Raw genomic sequence first — 19,717 nt, 5'->3', positions numbered from 1 at the left:
TTACCTTTGACTTTCAAGTGATCAAGGGTTTTTTTTTTTTGTTTTTTTTTGTTTTTTATTTCTGGCGAGTTTAATAGAAAGCACAGCGGGAGGCCCTGGTGTCCCTTTGGAAAGCGTTTTCTGCCCTCTAGTGGCTACAAGCCAAAAGTACATGCCGAAAGGCCGTCCCTCTGGAAACTGGGCAGAGAAAGCTGGGTCCAGCTGGGCAAACCTTCTCTTTGAAGTTAAAATTACCATTTGTTTGTTTCACTTAGAGATGAGTGCTACAAGCGTTCACCAGGAAGCTTGTGTGTTTTTTCAGATGTATAAAAATAAGAGAGTCATATGGACGCCTTAAGGTTTCCCTGGCTACGAGGTAAAAATGAGGAATTAATAACTGTCGAGTACGGAATACAAAGTTCATTATGTATTGGAGATAAGCAGCTAGGGCACAGAACTGCCTTTGGTGACATCAGACCAAACTCTCAGAGCGCGTACAGACCGCACGTCTGTCTTCGTCATCGGCTGTTTCACGTCCGGCTGGTTATTTTCATATAATTGTCAGGACTACTACATCGCATGCAAAAGACAGGATTCGACATCGGTGACACCCGAGAGTCCTTCTGGTCTGATAAGCTCTGATTTTTATGAATTAAGCCCCAAGTCTATCACACACACAGTTGCTGAGTGTTGCCTAGGTTTAGAAAAGATAGAGTTACCAGGAGGAGTTTCACCAAAAGCGTAACTCACTTGATTAAGACAAAATAGACTCAAAAGTTACTACATATGTCTCTAGAATGAAAGTTTTTCTCAGATCAGGATTTGACAGATCAAATATATGATGCTTTCAATTTCAGCTCCTCCCATTTTATCTAGGCTGGAAATGTTTTTGGGTGCTTGCTTCAACTCTGTGGAAGGATACCTGAGATATAAGAAGACTTTTGAAAATTATTTGAATATTGAGCAATCGATCAAATATTTGAAGGAACACTAATAATCACCATGGTGACTTTAGCCTCTGAATCATTTTATAATGTGTTCCGTAAGAACTGTACGAACCTAGGGAGCTTCTTTGTGTGACATTGTGTGTACACAGTAGTGTCTCATTTTTTTTTTTCTCTACTTCCAGGCCGAATGATCTGGGCTGTGTTCTGAGCTCTACCCCTATTCCCTGGAGAAGTGGAGAGAGCTAGAGAATCTAGAGGAAGGAAACTGCCAGGTACTGGGAGCCTGGGTCCCTGGTTTCTACCTGGGGAAGAACCAGTCTATAGAGCTGACCAATCAGGAGCTGAGTCGGGATGTAATATAGTCTAACCAGACCGATGCAGGATGCAACTCACTGGTGGAGGGATGTAAAGTTCTTACCTGTGCTACACTGAAGCATGGTGCCAGTAACTATCATGAGAGAAGAAAGAGGGAGTCAGGAAAGACACCAGTGACAGTGTCTTTTGTCACAGAACAAGAGAGCTGGCATGCATCAGCGAGTTTCTACTGAGACCAAGAACCCTGGCTTCAGTTTCTTAGCCCCTCCTCCGAGAGCTAAAGAAAGCGGTGTTTTCAGGGTTAATGAAGTAGGTGAGATTGTGATTTTGGAAAGAAATTTTTTTCACGGCAGCACAACTGGTAGCTAATATCAGAGTGTTGGGTTTATAGATGGAGAACCCTGAACCCAACTTATAATAATAATTACATAACAGTAAGAGGTCAAGTTTATTGACCCGATTCTGAGTTTAGCCGTAGCTATCAGAGCTTTGGTTGGGCTTGTGTGTTTTTTTCCCTAGGAAACTTGCAACATAAATTTCACATATTGTATGAAATAATAAGTTATGTACTTTCAGTGGATTCTGTATAAAAATCCTACTTCCTTTTCTGGTGCCGAGCCTCTCTGACAAAATAGCCACGATGACATTTATTTGTCGTCTTAGGTCATAGTCTATTTTAAGTAGGAACATAGAAGGTCAGAAGCATTGTTTAGGTGGTAAACAACACTGAGCCTTCGATGCTGCTGCTTACAATATATACGTCTGACTTTTATAGGGGCACATTTTATATTGCAGTCGTCCTGGTTACTGGAAAGGCTGAGGCAGGAGGCTGGTAGAAGCCAAAGAGTTTAGAGCCAACTTGGGCAACATAGCAAGACTCTAAATATGCCACCTGAGAATTATATCAACTCATTTTTTTTGTTCAATCAATGGCCAATTTAAATACTTATTCTTTTTATTATTATTTTTATTGGATATTTTATTTACATTTCAGATGTTATCCCCTTACTCCATCCCCCCCCACCACCCAGGAACCCTCTATCCCATCCCCCCTCCTCCTGCTTCTATGAGGATGTGTCCCCATCTACTCCCCCACTCCCACCTCCCCACCCTCGAATTCCCCCACACACGGCGTCCAGCCTTCATGGGACCAAGGATCTCCTCTCCCACCTTTGCCTGACAGGGCCATCCTCCCCTACATATACAGCTGGAGCCATGGGTCCCTCCCTATATGCTCCCAGGCTGGTGGTTTAGACCCTGGGAGCCCTGGTTGGTTGGTACTGTTGCTCTCCTCATGGGGCCACAAACACCTTCAGCTCCTTCAGTCTTCATTCTACCTCCTCCATTGGGAACCCGTTGATCAGTTCAACGGTTAGCTGTGACCATCTGCCTCTAAATATGTCAAGCTCTGGCAGACCTCTAAGGACACAGCTATCAGGCTCCTGTCAGCATGCACTTCCTGACATCCACATCAGCGTCTACCTTTGGTGACTGCTCATGGGATCGATACCCAGATGGAATGGTCTCCAGACGGCCCCTCCTTCAGTTTCTGTCCCACACTTTGTCTCCATATTTGCTCCCTTGAGTATTTTGTTACTTTGTCTAAGAAGGACCGAAGCACCCCAACTTGGTCTTCCTTCTTCATGAGCTTCATGTGGTCTGTGAGCTGAATCTTGGGTATTTCAAGCTTCTGGGCTAATATCCAATAATCAGTGAGTCAATACCATGTGTGTTCTTTTGTGATTGGGTTACCTCACTCAGAATGATATTTTCTAGTTCCATCCATTTACCTAAGAATTTCTCAAATTCATTGTTTTTAATAGCTGAGTAATACTCCATTGTGTAAATGTACCACATTTTTTTGTATCCATTCCTCTGTTGAAGGACATCTGGATTATTTCCATCTTCTGGCTATTATAAATAAAGCTGCTATGAACATAGTGGAGCAAATGTCCTTGTGATATGTTAGAGCATCTTCTGGGTATATGCCCAGGAGTGGTATAGCTGGGTCCTCAGATAGTACTATGTCCAATTTCCTGAGGAACCACCAGACTGATTTCCAAAGTGGTTGCACCATCTTGCAATCCCACCAACAATGGAGGAGTGTTCCTCTTTCTTCACATCCTCACCAGCATCTACTATCACCTGAGTTTTTAATCTTAGCCATTCTGACTGGTGTGAGGTAGAATCTCAGGGTTGTTTTGATTTGCATTTCCCTGATGACTAAGAATGCTGAACATTTCTTTAGGTGTTTCTCGGCCATTCGAGTTTCCTCAGTTGAAAATTCTTTGTTTAGCTCTATACTCCTTTTTAAAAAATAAGGTTATTTGGTTGTCTGGAGTCTAATTTCTTGAGTTCTTTGTGTATATTGTATATTAGCCTTCTATCGGATATGGGATTGGTAAAGATCTTTTCCCAATCTGTTGGTTGCGGTTTTGTCCTATTGACATGTTCTTCACCTTACAGAAACTTTGCAATTTTATGAAGTTCCATTTGTCAATTCTTGATCTTAGAGCATATGCCATTGGTGTTCTGTTCAGGAACTTTTCCCCTGTGCCCAAGTATTCGAGGTTCTTCCCCACCTTCTCTTCTATTAGTTTCAGTGTATCTGGTTTTAAGTGAAGGTCCTTTATCCACTTGGACTTGAGCTTTGTACAAGGAGATAAGAATGGATCAATTTGCGTTCTTCTACATGTTGTCCTCCAGTTGAACCAGCACCATTTGTTGAAAATGCTGTTTTTTTCTTTCCATTGGACAGTTTTAACTCCTTTGTCAAAGATCAAGTGACCATAGGAGTGTGGGTTCATTTCTGGGTCTTCAGTTCTATTCCATTGGTCTTCCTGCCTGTCTCTGTACCAATACCATGCAGTTTTTATCACTATTGTTCTGTAATACAGCTTGAGGTCAGAGGTGGTGATTCCTCCAGAAGTTCTTTTATTGTTCAGAATAGTTTTTGCTATCCTGGGTCTTTTGTTATTCCAAATTAATTTCTCTTTCTAACTCTGTGAAGAATTGAGTTGGGATTTTAATGGGGATTGCATTGAATCTATAGATTGCTTTTGGCAAGATGGCCATATCAACTCAATTTTGACCTTGTAAAGTGGATATCATCTTGCTTCTATGTCTTGAAAATAAGACTCTGTGTGTGGAAGATAGTTCATTACTTCTTTACTTTAATGGAAAAATAAAACGAAAATTTAAAGGAAAACAACTTACAGGAAGGAAACAAAGAGGCCTGCCTTTAGGATACTTAAAAATTCCATATACTGGAATATCTGTAAGTCACAATCACCTATCTGCATTTCTTACCTGTTCTTCCTTCTGCCACCACCTGCCGGGAAGAGATCCCTCCACTCACTGTGGTCACCACCACGGAGTAGAGGCTGCCGGATTTCAGAGCGCGGAAGCTGTACCTGCTGGTGTCACTGGAAACACTCTCGTTTTTGACGACCACGTTTTCATGGATCAGTAGAACTTGGTAGAAGTCCACATCCCCTAATGCCTTTGTCCAGTTAGTGAACAGACTACTGGTCATCCCTTGGTTGCTGACATGCAAGTCGGTCACTTGGGCAGGCACTACAGTGCAGAAGAGAGAGGACAGAACACATGCTTAGTCATCCAAGGCAGTGTAAGAATAAAGGGTCAAAAAGGATTGAAACACTACAAATGGCAACGACAACGATGATGGACAACATGTTTTCTTTGGTTTTGCCACGAGCTTTTTACCCTGTATCTTGGGGTACTTGCTCTTCTACAGGATTCATCCACTTTAAACAGCTGCCTCTACATCAGCTTTCAGTTAATCAAAGCCGGTTCAGGTCTGCAGTGAGACAATGCTTACTAACCAGCTTTGGCTTTGAATTTTTCCTAATAAAGACTGATGCTTTAAAAAAATTTTTTATTTAATATGAGTTTATCCGTACTTATTCTACAAGAACACAAAACCATACCACCTACCCAAGCCAATGGCTGTTTCAGGGTGGCAACAGGGATATATTGTCAAGCCGGTGGTTAGGCTATGGATTAGCAAGCTGGTCGTTTCTCAATATTCCATGATAATATGTGCTATGTAAGATATACAATTATAGTACTGGTAATTATAATAAGTACTGAATGCCTGCCATCTTTCGGTTAGAGCAGAAGACATTCTAGAGATCAGATTATCTACTATTCGGAAGTGTCTATAAAGTTGATTTCATATTTCCTTTACTAACGAGAGTCAAAGATGAGAGAATATAAGCTTTTTAGCTTACACCACAGCTTGACAAATAATTAGCCAGATATCCGAGCTAGAGCTCTCTCCCCGCTAAGCCTGTGACCTTCTAATTATCACCTATTGGCATTTCTAACCCATCCATTAGTTAGTGACCACAGAGACTGGATTTTCTTTGTGCTCCTTTCTTGAATCAAAATCATCAGAGCTTCAGTGGGCCCCTCCTTAAAGTTCATTAAGCTTTGGATCAAGATGAGAATATATTCACTAAAAATGAAACCATGCGTAGTTCAGTAGAACCATCTGATTAAAAATTCTATACAGGAAGTAAAGGAGCAACAGCTATCAAAGAGTTAAAACAAAACGAAACAAAACCAAAAACATCGCCTCTGCTCACACTAACTACATAAACAAAGGTGAAGGGCAAATAGCCAATTTTACTAGAAAGTTATAGTAATCAGGACATTATGAATAAAACGGGCCTAGGACAGGCAGAAATATAAGTGGATGGAACAGAATTGGAAGTTCAGGAAAAGATGAATGAATATATATTATATATATTAGCACATATAATATCTATCTATCTATCTATCTATCTATATATGTGTGTATAAAATAGATCATAGAAGTATTTTATTAGAATAGATGAAACATAAAATATATATGCATTATATATAAATAAACTAAGCTGTCTTTGAGTGATATATATGTGTGTGTGCATGTGGGTATTGGACTATATATATATATACACATATACACATATGAATTCTAAAGCTAAAAGTCTTCCAAGGAAGAGTCTCTGTAGCCCTTCATTAAGCAAAGAGGTTTGAGGTGTGATGCCAAGAGTGTTGTCTACGAGAGATCTTATCAGTCAGATGTCAAAATCAAGCACCGCTACTCACCGAAACACATTCGATTCAATAATTTCAACAAAGAAGCCACACATTAGAATATTTTTCAATATACATTTCTAAATTGTGTGTAAGAATCAAGAAGTCTCAAAACGTTTCTTCGTTGGGCTGGAGAGATGGCTCAGTGGGTTATGTATTTGCTGGACAAACCTCAGAACCCGAAAGGGTATCCTAGTCCGCCTGCGAAAGGCAGGCAAAGTGACGCATGCGCGTTCCTGTAACCTTAGGGCTGGAGACTGAGGCTAGAGTATCCTGGGAGTTCTCTGGCCGGCCAGTCCAGCTGAAGCCATAAGCTTCAGATTTACTGAGACACCCGTCTTTAAAAATCAAGTGTGGGCTGGCGAGACAGAAGGAATTCTCAGCAGGTTAATGCATTTGCTGCCAGGCCGGATGAACTGTGTTCCGTCCCTGAGACTCACGTGGTACAAGGAGCGAGCACTGCCTCCCAGGAATTGTCACCTGATTCCCTTACATGTGCTACAGTATGCGTATGCCCACAAACTCAGAAAGAAAAACAAACAGACAGTTTTAAAATTTAAAAAGAGTGGAAAACTGATAGACAAAAGATGACATCCTAGTATCAACCTCTGGATTCCATCCAGTCACTCGTGTCAGTGAGTGTATCCGCTTCCACTTGCGCGCGCATGTGCATACAACATATGCAGGCATGTACCGGCTTCAGTGTGAGCTCGCACATGTGTATACCACACACATATGCATACAGAATTGTTAAGAAAACTAACAGTGGTATTGGACAATGAGCAAAATATCTGACCATAAACTTTCCAAAAGGAGACAACCGTGAACAGGCGTAGGAAAGGGTTCTCAAGCCGTTAGACGTGAGATCCCACCCACACGTCTACTGGAATGGCTGAATTTTAAAGTAAACGGGCACAGAGACAGACAATGCCAAGTGCTGTCTGGAGCTCTAATACATTGTTTACTGAAATATATATATATATATATATATATATATATATATATATATATACTCTAATACTCTAGCTGGGCATGGTGGCAAATGCCTAGAGTCCCAGCCACCTAATGGGGACAGAAGGAACACTTGAACCCAGGGGTTTGAGGCACCAGTAGTGAGAACCCCATCTCAAAACACAAGAAAGTAAATGTTTGGGTTTGTTGTTGTTGTTGTTGTTTTTGAAAGTAAATGTTTTAATTGCTGTAGGAAAGACACCAACAGTTCCTTACACAAAGTTAAACAAATGCTATACTACATTTATAATGTCACCCAACAGTATGAATGGTAGGATGGATGAGAATATTATGTCTGAAACAATGCCCCGGGCTTTCATTTCCAGCAGCATGCTAGATTATTACCGTGAAAAATCACCCCAATAAACATATCCCACATATTGAATAAAAATAAAAACAAATGGAGCAATATATTGTCAAGGAAGGAAGGAAGGAATTCTCAGAGGCCAGTAAATGAGCGGCAGCCCATTGGATTACTGAGGCGAACTGCTGCCATAGGCGTGTGTTTCAGACATGAATGCACACTTTGATTTTATGGTACTGCAGGATCTTGGAGATGGGGGGTAAAGTGTAAAACACCCCCCAGGCTGAGAAGCTGACGGCTGAGGCTACACAGAACTGCATCCTGCAAGTTTATTCTTCTCTACTCTCCATCCCATTGAACCTTCTTAATATCTGCTGGAGAGAGCAATTTTCTTTGAGGGTTATTTGTGTGTGTGTTTGTGTACTTTATATATCCTGGGAAAGTCTCTGCCCTTGATCTAAAACCCAAACTTTCTGGGGAATTTTTAACCTTGAGATACTTGTCATGTGCTTACAAAATGTGTGTGTTCAAAACCCTCAAACTAATTATATTTAACTAGGTCTGAGTTGACAACAGTCCTAAGTACATGGAAGAAGCAAAAGAGAATTCTTTCTGAAATGCGAAGGGCATCTTGTAAGAATGCCTTATAGAGTTCTTACAGAAGATTCCAGGGAATATAACCCTAGAGAAAAAAAGAGGAACATTTAAAGAAATAAAGCAACACAATCAAATAACAGGAAAAAAAAATCAAGAGACAAAAATAGTCTTTAACTGCTGAAGACTTCAGATTTCAGCCTAATGACTGGACAGAACACAAAGCAAACATTTAAGTGTAGATACAGTTATAAAAGAATACAGTTAAAACATATCTAAAGGTCTTGGGGTATAGCTTAGTCATGAAACTCATGCTCAACCTGTGTGTATGTTTGTAAGTGTGTGTGTGTGTAAGTGTGTGACTTGCTCAACCTGTGTGTGTGAGTGTATGTCTGTGTGTGAGTGTGTATGTGTGTGTGAGTGTGTGAGTGTGCGTATATGTATGTGTACGTGAGTGTGTGTCTATGCTTGTGAATGTGTGTGGGTATACACTTAACCAAGAACAAAAGGACATATATAGACTTGGGAGAAAAACCAGAAACTATTTGACAGTGAGAACTATAAGAGGTTTTAACAGTGAGACAGAGCTGAATTGATGAGCCGAAACAAACAGCTGAAGAAATCAAGCCGATTGCAGACCAGAAAGCAAATACATGGGATTGTGTCTCTTACAAATGGGGAACGGGAAAGAGTCAAGAGGCAAAACTGGAGAGTTAACGGCTGAAAATGTGCAGGATTGAGAAAAGGCGCTAATCTGAAAGAACAGACATCCCAAGAAATCGCAGGGAAATGAGCAAAAGGATTTCTGTACCTAGATTGTCCCTGTGGAACAGAGGAACAGGGGGAGAGGTGCTTAGAGCAGCCATGTTAAACAGGCTCCTCACAAGAAAGCAAGAATTACCCTGGAGGCCTGCTTTTCAGTGGAGACAGTAAGTGCCAGAGAGGCTAGGAGAATATTCCCAGTGCCCTTATAGAAAATATCATTCAGCAAAAGACAAAAACATAGGAAACCGCTGTGTAAAACCAAGAGCTATAAAAAGACACGCCCAGAAATAAAAGGAAAAGTGGAGAGAGTTTGTCCCTAGGACCTTTTCAATAAAGAATTTAAAGAACGACCTTCCAGACGAAGGAAAACCCTCTGATGTGAAGCTTCCAGAACACAGGGACGGAGGACAAACAGGTGGTAAGTGGGAAGAAAAGCCAAAGACTGCACGACTTCACAAAACCGTATTTTGGGGAGGTAGAATTTACAGGGAGAGATAGAAGAGCTGGGTAGGCGACCCAGCGGTTCAGAACATTTGCTTCTTCTTTTGCAGAGGACCTGGGTTTATTTCCTAGCATCCACACGGTGGATCTGGCTCACAACTCTTTGTAACTCTGGTCCTGGGGATAGGACATTCTCTGCTGGCCACCATGGGTACCGGGCACACTCATGATAGCACACGTAGGTACACACAGACAATCACTCATACATATTTTAAAAAGTTGAGGAAGGAGAGAGACAGTCCGGGCTATCCAGAGCTTATACACTGCTAATGCCTGCCTTGATGAGGATGTGGCTTCTCACATCAGTGAGAAATGGGCAGCAATTTTTAGAGCGGGGCTCAGCACAGCATCCTTCTACCTGGTGGCATTGGCACTCACAAACTCCCTGTCCCCTGCCCTGCTGACTCTGATGTTAAATTATCAATTCTCCTTCCAAAAGAAGGAGATGTGTATAGATCCCACATCCCTCACCCCTCTCCTGATGATGTCAATATTCTCCCTTCCTTTAGAAATTATAATCCACATAAAGTATCCTGCTTTTTTAATAATTAAAAATAATACTTTCTATCACACTCCCTGTTCTCAATAGTGTCCCATCTCTTCCTTCTCTTCTGCAGATAGAACTTCATGTCAATCTTACTCTCTAATATTTTTCAATGAGTAAAATACACCTAAGCAAAAGAAGAACTGTGGTAAAGTAGGAAATACGATAGGAAGGTTCATAATGTCCTGCCGAGTACATAATAGGCTTGGCAGGCACTTAATGGATAGTTGCAAATTTCTGTGGATAGCCCATTGTCAAATGTAAAATTTGTGAGTGCCTTTACCCGTTCTTCCTTTGATTGAAGATGACTGTTTTAAATCTCCACTCATACTAGTGATGGTAGCCTTGTAATTCCGTCCAGGCATCAGGTTTGTAAACGTGAATTCTTTGGCATCTTTGGAGAGTGACTTGTGGATTACAAAGAGCTCTCTGTCCATCAGCGAAATGATGTACTCCTCCCATTCGCCTGGAGGGGCCCGCCACGTGATGCCCAGTGAAGTTTCGTTAGCGTGTTTGACACGAAGCTGGAGGACAGCCAGGGGTACTGAGGAAAAAATCAATTGAGACTTGGGGTCATTGGTTCAGTCACAACCATTAGGCGTTTTTAGAGAGCTACTCTTTTCTACCCGTTCTGGCCTCTACAGGAGTTGGGAGTGGTCTTAACCGTCCAGCCATGTCGCTAGCCGGGAGATCCTCTCTTCTTGTGGGTCATTGTTTTGAAAATAATTTTTAAAAATCCCATGACCCACAAAACTAAAAAGAATAGGTTATGCTTGCGTATTTGAGTGGAGAGAGAAGTATTTATTGCTCTCAAACTTCAGAAAGACCAATTGCTCCTCCGTTTATTTCTGAGGGGACCATGCTGTGCCACGAAGAGGAGACAATTGGAGAGCGATAGTTACAGTCGTAGAAAGGGCAGCCCTTATCTTAAAGGAATCTTGATTTCCTCCTCTTCTTTTTTTTTTTCTTTCTTTTTTTTTTTTTTTTTGAGACAGGGTTTCTCTGTGTAGCCCTGGCTGTCCTGGAACTCACTTTGTAGACCAGGCTGGCCTCAAACTCAGAAATCCACCTGCCTCTGCCTCCCAAGTGCTGGGATTAAAGGCGTGTGCCACCACCCCCAGCTGGCTACTCCTCTTCTTTAAAAGGCATTATCATTATAATTTCTCCAAGACATTGCTAACAGCAAAATAATGACCCCCACAAAACAATGGCAAGCCACATTATAAGAGTCGGCTGTATAAAATTAAAGTTTGATTTGAGATTTTCTGAAGTTTTGTGGTAATGGGCCACTGAATCTTTCATCAATGTAAAAAAAAGAAAACCAATGATTTTATGTATCAAGATCTACCTCAAGGTACTTTGTGCATCACCTGCCAGTGTGGTAGTAAAATGACCCCTAGGTGACCTGTGAAAATGGTTTGCTATTCTAATGAACCAGAAAATCTAGAAAAAAAAATATACACAAATCAAGGGGTTCTAACTTTCTGCATCCACTCAAAGGACATCTGCAAAACCTCCCAGGCTATCAAATGCCTGTGTTCCTGAAAAATGTCACCAAGAATCTGAAAGATGACATTTTTAAAGAAGCAGGGTCAGCCCTTTTAGCTTGCACAGGTATGTGGGGGCGGGGCACTGGGCCAGTAGCCCCCAAACAGTGTTGAGTTGCTTTGTTCAAGCTTTAAAATGCAGGCTGAGAGACAGTTAAGGGTTTTGCGGTAGACTCTCGGGCGAGCAAAGCACTTACAATGCCCTGCTACATATGCAGGGCTGAGATCCAGCTCTCTGACCCCTCCAGCAGAGTGGATGTGAACCTTATCGGGAAGGAACAATTGTTTCTAAGCTAGAAGATGAAGCTGCACATTAGAAACCGAAGGAAAAAATATTATAATCTGAAAGCAAATTCAGCATGAAATAAATAAAAATCAAAGTTGGAGCCTGGGGAGGGAGGGTTCACTTCAGAATTGTGCCAATAGGGTGTGTCTTAGGGTTTTACTGCTGTGAACAGACACTATGACCAAGGCAAGTCCTATAAGGACATTTAATTGGGGCTGGGCTTACAGGTTTAGAGGTTCAGTTCATTATCATCAAGGTGGAAACATAACAGTATACAGGCAGGCATGGTGCTGGAGGAACTGAGAGTTCTACATGTTCATCTGAAGGCTGCTCTAGAAGACTACTTCCAGGCAGAGAACTAAAAGCCTACTCCCACAGAGACACACCTACTCCAACAAAGCCACACTCCCAAATAATGCCACTCCCTGGGCTAGGCATACTCAAACCATGACAGTGTGACCCAACTTTTCATTCAGCTTACATTTCCAGGTTGTTTGAGGTGACTGGTAAAATACTGGGGGACAAGAAAGACACATGTACTGTGAGTCCTGACAGTGCCTTGGCTTAAGCTGGCTAGGACTTTGAGCATCACCCCCTTGACGTTAGTATTGGAGGACGAAAAGATCACTGAGAGATACAGGTGGTGCGTGAAGGGGCTACCACAGACATCCTCTCTGGCATTCTCTCAAGAACACTGAGCCAGTGCAGTCATTTCTTTATCAGGCAGGACTACGGGAGATCGAGTTCACTTTAATTACGGTCTGTTCTGCATCATCATAGAAATGCTGGAGGATAACGGTCATACTTGAACGTTGAGAAAAACAGGTTCCGGTGTTTGTGATTTGCTAAAGAAATTGCAATGTAATGGGGACAGCAGAATGATCAGAATCCATGGATCCTAACCCACCCTTTCCTGCCATTCAAACAGGACGTCAATCACCCTACCCTGTACGGAAATTTTCAGCTAGTCGATATTAGGTCAAGGCAGTGGAAACTTGGTTACCAATGCTCTTTGAAAGATTGGTTTTTACTCTCAGATTGTATCTTTTCTGTGGTTTTGGCAGCATCTAAAATGTCTTTCCTCAGGGCTAAAGAAATAGCTCAGTGGTTATGTATGAGTGCTTGCTGCTCTGGTATAGGACCTGGGTTTAGTTCCCAGCACTCATGTTGAGCATCTCACAAGTGCCTGTAATGCCAGCTCTATGGGAGCCTCTGCCCTCTGCTGGATTTTGGCACATACCAATGCCCCCGATTCCCTTCCCTGTCCTCCCACCTCACCGCGGCCACGGCCTCCCTCAACACACAGTTTAAATTCAGGAGTTTCTCTGTGTAGCCCTGCTGGTCACTCTGTAGACCAGGCTGCCTGCCTCCTTCTTTGCCTGGGATTAAAAAGCCGTGTCCGACATCACCCGGCATAAAAATAAATCTTTGAAATGTCTTTTCTTTCATGAAATGATAGTTACCAGTGGAAAGGAGGCTTGATGTTCAAAACTGACAAAATTAAATGTTTGAAACCCTGTTAGCCTTGTAATAATAGCTCACCTTTAGAGAGTACAGAAATTAAACATCCGTGGTTCTATGAAGCAGGGAATGAATTAAGTTCTGCCAATCGCGCTTGTTTTACCTGTTCTGCCTTGGCAGCGCTCGGAGTTCCTCAGATTTCCGCTCTCAACAGTGACTTCTACCTCATACTGTCTTCCTGGTATGAGCTCCAAGCCGTCCAGGGCATAGTGTGTTTCTTCCTTTCCCACTGTGGTGTTGAGAAGGACCACGGACTCATTGAAGAGCAGGATGCGATAATGCTCCCAATCTCCAGCAGGGGGCGTCCAGTTCACCGCAAAGGACTTCATCCAAATCTCGTTGTAGGAAACCAGGTTCTTCACTTTTTCTGGAACTAAACAAGGACACGAGAAGGTATTGAAAGCAAAACAAAACAAAAAAAATTAAGAATATTCGTTTGCTTTTTATGGGAAGCAATATAGAGAACACAGTGTTTGCTATTGAACACATTTGAATTGCCTTTGGATATCTGTGTACATCAGGTGAGCTCTCTCTCTCTCTCTCTCTCTCTCTCTCTCCCTCCACCCCTTAATTTTGAAAACATTTAACATTCAAGAAAAAGAAATGCATGTGAAAATTATTTCAATAAGGGTATGTAGTCTCTTGCCACACTGTTCACAGGGTAGCATTGTGACTGTTGCCTTTCACTGCTTGTCTGCCGGCCCTGGAGATATACTGACAGTGTATCTCCTGATGGTGACACTGGCAAATGTGATACCTTTTGAAAAAGATACTGTCTGTTGTGGTGGTGAAGCATCCTCATTTATTTAAATTCCCACTGGAAAGAACAAACTTCATGCATATGACTTTGGGCAGGGTTTGAGAGCAAACAGAATCTCTTCAAAAACCACCAAACAAAACTTGAGTCCTTCGCTTACATCTGTGTCTCAAGTTTAGACCTGCTCTCCTCCTAGGCGGCCCCTTTGACGCCACTCTGTAGCCACGGCCCCTCCTTCCCTTTCCTTTTCAGTGTGTTCAGGAGTGGATGCTGCACAGCTGAGCTCTTCCACCTCTGAGCCTCTGTTCCAACTGTTCACTCACACAGACATTTCTTCTTTCTCATTCCATTTCCCAGGAAGTTCATTCTTTCTAGGTTCCCCTGCAAGGCCATCACACCCAAGAGTCTACTGCTCTTCTGGAAGAGAATATTGCTCTTGGTCTTTTCTGACCATATCGCTCTTACTTGAGGTCTCTAACGACACTGAGACTGGACTCAAATTGAACCACCTCCCTTGAATTCAAGTTCCAGTACGTTCCTGGCCAGATGGCCATGAATAAGTTATTCAATTATTTCAGCTTATCTGCACAAAGTCTGTGCTAACAGCATAGCTCTTAGCTTACAGTCTTCTTGCAATAAATACATGAAGTAGGTTTAAAGTGTTTGCACAGGGTCCGACACATGAAATTGTCAATGCCATTGGCATTTTTAAAGGACACTATTCTTGGTGTGTGTGTGTTACGTCTTTGGATAAAATGTAGTATCTATTAAGCAAAAGTCAGCAAATAATCCTTTATTGCACTACATAAATGACCCCTGAAAGGTTATATTTTTAGTTTTAGAAATACAAATCCAAGCCACGAAGTGGGCTTGCCCACAGGGTGTACTTTGCAGAACCTTGTCTTAAAAGCAATGGTACACCATGACCATTTTAATAAGGTGCAAGGTTCATAGTACAGTAATTTATTCAAGTAAAGAAAGAGATAAGTGTTCATTAGCATAAATGAATAAAATTATTTATGGGAAACACCATGAAATGCTAAGTTGGCCTTATTATAAGAATGAAGCAGAAATGTTTTCTTCATTGGCATTGGTGATAGTGGATTTGTGATACTTAGGTGATGGGGCATGAGAAAGCAGAAAACAGGGACAACCTGCAGATGACACAGGAACTCAAGCACATTTGCTTAAATGACACAATGTATGTAGTTAAAGCCTCTGTTTGATTCTGTGTGTCGGTTCTATTCCAGGGACATTCTTGGTCATAAAAACTCTACTTCTCAGGTAGGAAAAGAAGGCCCTTTCTCCATGATTTTGTCCTATTCTGAGCTATATCTGAGAATGATTGAGGCAACCAGAGACGATTCCAGAGGCCGACTCACCTGTCCTGCCCGTCGCCGACTTCTCAGCAGAGAGTTCACCAGAGACACAGCTGATGGTAACTTGGTAAAGCCGGCCGGGGACTAAGTCCTTAAACTGAGTTTCAGTAACACGAGATGCTAATGTTTTGGATTCCTTGACGGTCCCTTGGTGAGACAGGGTAATGCTGTAGGAATCCACATCCCCAAGAGGTTTCTGCCACTTCACGTTTAGAGAGGTCATACTGCCGTCATTTGTCACCTTCAGATTTGAGACTTCCATAGGAGCTAATCAGCAAAGAATGGAAAAGAGAATTTACTCCTCATCCCTCCCCTTCATCTGGCCTCGTTTTGATCTAAACTTTAATGTCTACAGGACATAATCTTTGATCAAGAGAAAAATCACTTGAGAGACAAAACGTTACTGGAAATCCAAGAAAGACTGTGCCGTGGTAAGAGAGCTATCCTGTAGTCTACAGCCTGGATTCTGGTGGGACTCGCAAGCTGCTCACAGGATCCTGGGCATTTCTCTGCCAGTCTCACTATGCCTTGATGCTTACTAGCAAATAAAGTTTGGTTAGAAGATTGTCTGTATCCCTTCACAGCTCTGGGATCCTTTAGCCAGAATTTACAATGAGGTCTTCCATTGACTTAATTTCTTTGTGAGTGTGTCCGGATGTTTACTTATTTAAACAACTAAGTTCTAAGTAGGTTGATTAGTTGGTAGTTGTGCAAATTTGCGTGTTTAAATACTTTTCAAAGGGTGTGTGTGTGTGTGAGTTTGTGTGTCACATATGTGCAAGTGTGCACACACAGATGCCAGAAGAGGACATTGGTTACAGGGAGCTGGCGTTACAGACAGGTGTGAGCTGCCCAGTGAGGGTGCTAGCAGCCAAACTCTGGAAGAGCAGTAAGCACTCTTAGCAGCTGAGCCATCTCTCCAATCCATTGAAATGCTTTTTATATTAAGTCATGATAAAGTTAAAGAGCCGTGTTGCTCGTTCATCAAAGGAAAAGTCATGAGAAGAGATAAAGTTTGATGGATATTTCTCCTACCTCTTACACATGCTGTAACTATGCCTGATGGTGTAATACAAATTAATACCATTTCCCTAGAAGACTGAGCATACATAGCACAGTGATTTTACACAGGATGCTCAGAAGGGTAATTTGTTCTCTCTGTCTCTGTCTCTCTCTCTTTCTCTAAATCTCTCATTATGTCTCTGTGTCTGTCTTTGTTTTTCTGTCTCTTTCTGTCTCTCTGTCTCTGTCTCTGTCTCTCTCTCTCTCTCTCTCTGAATCTCTCTTTGTATATTTGTGTCTGTGTCTATCTTTGTTTCTCTCTCTCTCTCTCTCTCTCTCTCTCTCTCTCTCTCTCTCTCATCCAAGATGGCCTAGGACTTGCTATATAATCAAGTCTATCCTCAAACTTATGATTCTTCTCCCTCAGCTTCCCAAGTGCTGGAATTACAGGTGTGCACCTGGCTTTATTTTCTTGTGATATCTTGTGCTTCTTTCTTAAGTACATCTACATATTTCTGAAGTGTGTAATAAGAGATATATGTGTATGTAGCAGTCTCCAATATCGCTCTCCTTAGCTTCCTATAGTTGGCAGATATTCTCCCCCACTAGAACAATTTCAAAGGCATTACCTATTTTACACCTTACTATAAAATTAGATAACTTACAAAGAGATGTTTATGAATACATTATATAAATCAGGAACATTTGAACCTAAGTTCCAGGAGGGCTCTGACATTGTCTATCTTGATTGGTACTAACCTTGACTTATACCCAACACTCAGGAAGAATAGTCTGGATGAATCAGTGAATGAACAATTCATTTCTAAGTAGAACCAATTTTTTTTTTCTTTCAGTTTAGGTTAGGCTGAGCAACTGGGTCCCATGTCATGTTTTCTTGGGTGGAGGGTTTTAGAAATGACTGTCACACAAGAACATGTCTCTATATAGCATTAAGAAAAGCACTCCAAACTCACTGTAGGTGCTCACAAAGATACAAGATGCCTTCTTAAGAGCCAGAGCCAGGGAACTTCAGGTGTGTATTAAATGGAAAAAAGTTTAAACGACATCAGCGACTTTGCTTCAAAATGTTGCCAAGGGCTAGCTTCAACTTTAGAATAAAAGCGATTCATTTTTCTTCATGAAGATGGATATACGTTAAAGTCTTTCTATAGGTCACATGAATTTCAGTTTGTCCTACTGTACCATTATTCAGATAGCAAACCGGATTTAAACTCGATTTGAACTTTGCTCTTGTTTAGCAAAGAGGAGGAACTTACCGGTCCTCGCCAGTTTCCACGTGGAGTTTTGTCGTCCCGAGGCCATGGAGACAATAGTGAGGTTGTAGAGTCGACCAGGGGTTAGCCCGTGAAAAGCATAGGAAGTATCACGCTTGTCCACGTTCGTGTCTTGGACGATGGCCCCTTTACCCGTTAGCACCAGCCTGTAGTGTTCCACATTCCCAGAACCACGAGACCAGGAAATTAGGAGAGAATTAAGACTGGGAGAAATTCGAAGATCTTTCACTGGAGATGGTACTAGTGGGATGAAAACACACGGCTGCAAGGTCATTCATAGTCCCCTTATAGAAGACAAGAGATAGTTCTTTCATTTATACATTTATTTATACTCTTCTCTATAGTTTAACTTGGATCATAGCAATACTCAGTAATGGCTCCTTGACAGTTCACTGGGACATTCGTTAACCATCTTTATAAAGTCCACAGGCTTTATGAGCTAAAGGGATATCACACATGGCTTGTTTATCTCTCCTGTTTTCTAGCGATGAAGGCAGGTGTCTCCTATGCAGTGTAGTACGACATGACAAGAAATAATAAATAGAAAAGACAAAGGAATAAATTTTGGGAGATGAAGATAGAAAGAGATAGAAATGGCCAGATAAAATGAGTGAGGGGTCAGTGACAGGGAAGCCACGCATCTCCTGGGAGGGATATGACACACGGGGACGTCAAAGGACTTATTTTCCAACATTGCCAAGAAGCAAAAAAAAAAACCCTATTTTAAACCCAGGGGCATTTAGAAGACATCATAACTTGATATTACGAGAATATACAAAAGATGAAAAATAAATTCTGTGACACAAATTTGGGAAATGAAAAATTTCATTTTCCTGGGTTTGAATTAGACAGACCTGTAAGGAGTATCTATTTTAAATCAGAGAAAATTCCGCTCTTAGAGAAATCTCCTGACTTGTTCGAAATCACCTAGCAATGTAGCGACACATTCACACATCCTATGTCAGTCAGCCCAGTCTTCTCTCTCTATTAAATATCCTCTTAACATATTATCAACATTATTCACTTATGATGGGTGGCATTTTCTTGTTTCTTGAATAGCAGATAATTTTGAAATCGCCAGAGGAGGGGAGCGTTTGCCCAGCACGCATGAGTCTCTGAGGTTTCATTCTCCCCAGTACCATTAAAAAGAAGAAAAAGACAAAAAGATACTGCTGACCCTTAACCACAGACAACACCAGTCTTACCTGTAGATCCGTTGGTATACACAGGAGAGGAGCGTTTTTCTCCCGAAACGGCTGTGATGGCCATTTTGTAGTTGTTCCCCGCCGTGAGGTTCAGAAAAGTGTATTGGCTCCACGTGGTACTTTCTTGAACTCGGACTTCTTGTATCTTTTGATTGTTATGATCAAACAATTGCACCTCATACCAGGTGACTCTTCCAGAAGACGGAGTCCACCGAACCTGCAGGGTGGTTGAGGTGATCCTCTCAGGGTTGACTTCAAACCTGGCAGGGGGCGAGGGATCTGCAAATGGCATCAAAGAGAAGACAGCGTGAGCCCATTGAAAATAGGTGTTGCTGCTGCTGCTGCAGCCCCTTTCAGGTTCCTTAAAAATATGAAGAATCTCCTGCTGGGGTTGAGGGGTAAGGGGTAGAAGGGTAGGGGGTGGGAGGTGGGAGTGAGGGTGAGGTGGGGATCCTTGGTGTATTGCTGTACTTGCAAACCTCTGCCTCATTTTGCAAAGACACAGCTCCCTGACGAGAACTCTGATCTCTGAGAAGGCCTTTTGGTTAAGGTAGATCTGATCTAGAAAATTCAGTCAAGGCTACTTTTCCTTTGACTTGCAAGTTCAGCATGTGTTGACACACTGACAGGCATGCAGCAGTGTACTCGGCTCGATACCGTGA

General features: G+C 41.9%; 1 protein-coding gene across 2 annotated transcripts in view; it reads right to left on the bottom strand.

The window, feature by feature from the left end:
• Nucleotides 1-19,717, bottom strand: part of Ptprb (protein tyrosine phosphatase receptor type B) — a 114,408-nt gene that overhangs the window by 55,727 nt on the left and 38,964 nt on the right. For both annotated transcript variants that reach the window (XM_028759119.1, XM_028759120.1), the window contains 6 exons: nt 19,056-19,334; nt 17,833-18,090; nt 15,557-15,820; nt 13,521-13,790; nt 10,347-10,607; nt 4,551-4,817 (listed from right to left, as the gene is read on the bottom strand). In XM_028759119.1, the coding sequence (XP_028614952.1) occupies nt 4,551-4,817; nt 10,347-10,607; nt 13,521-13,790; nt 15,557-15,820; nt 17,833-18,090; nt 19,056-19,334 (1,599 nt within the window). The remainder of the gene's footprint in view (nt 1-4,550; nt 4,818-10,346; nt 10,608-13,520; nt 13,791-15,556; nt 15,821-17,832; nt 18,091-19,055; nt 19,335-19,717) is intronic.

This window comes from Grammomys surdaster, unplaced genomic scaffold (assembly GCF_004785775.1).
Source record: "Grammomys surdaster isolate TR1022 unplaced genomic scaffold, NIH_TR_1.0 126271, whole genome shotgun sequence".
Lineage (NCBI taxonomy): Eukaryota > Metazoa > Chordata > Mammalia > Rodentia > Muridae > Grammomys > Grammomys surdaster.
The sequence above is the reverse complement of the archived record's forward strand: the minus strand, read 5'-3'. Positions and strand labels throughout refer to the sequence as shown.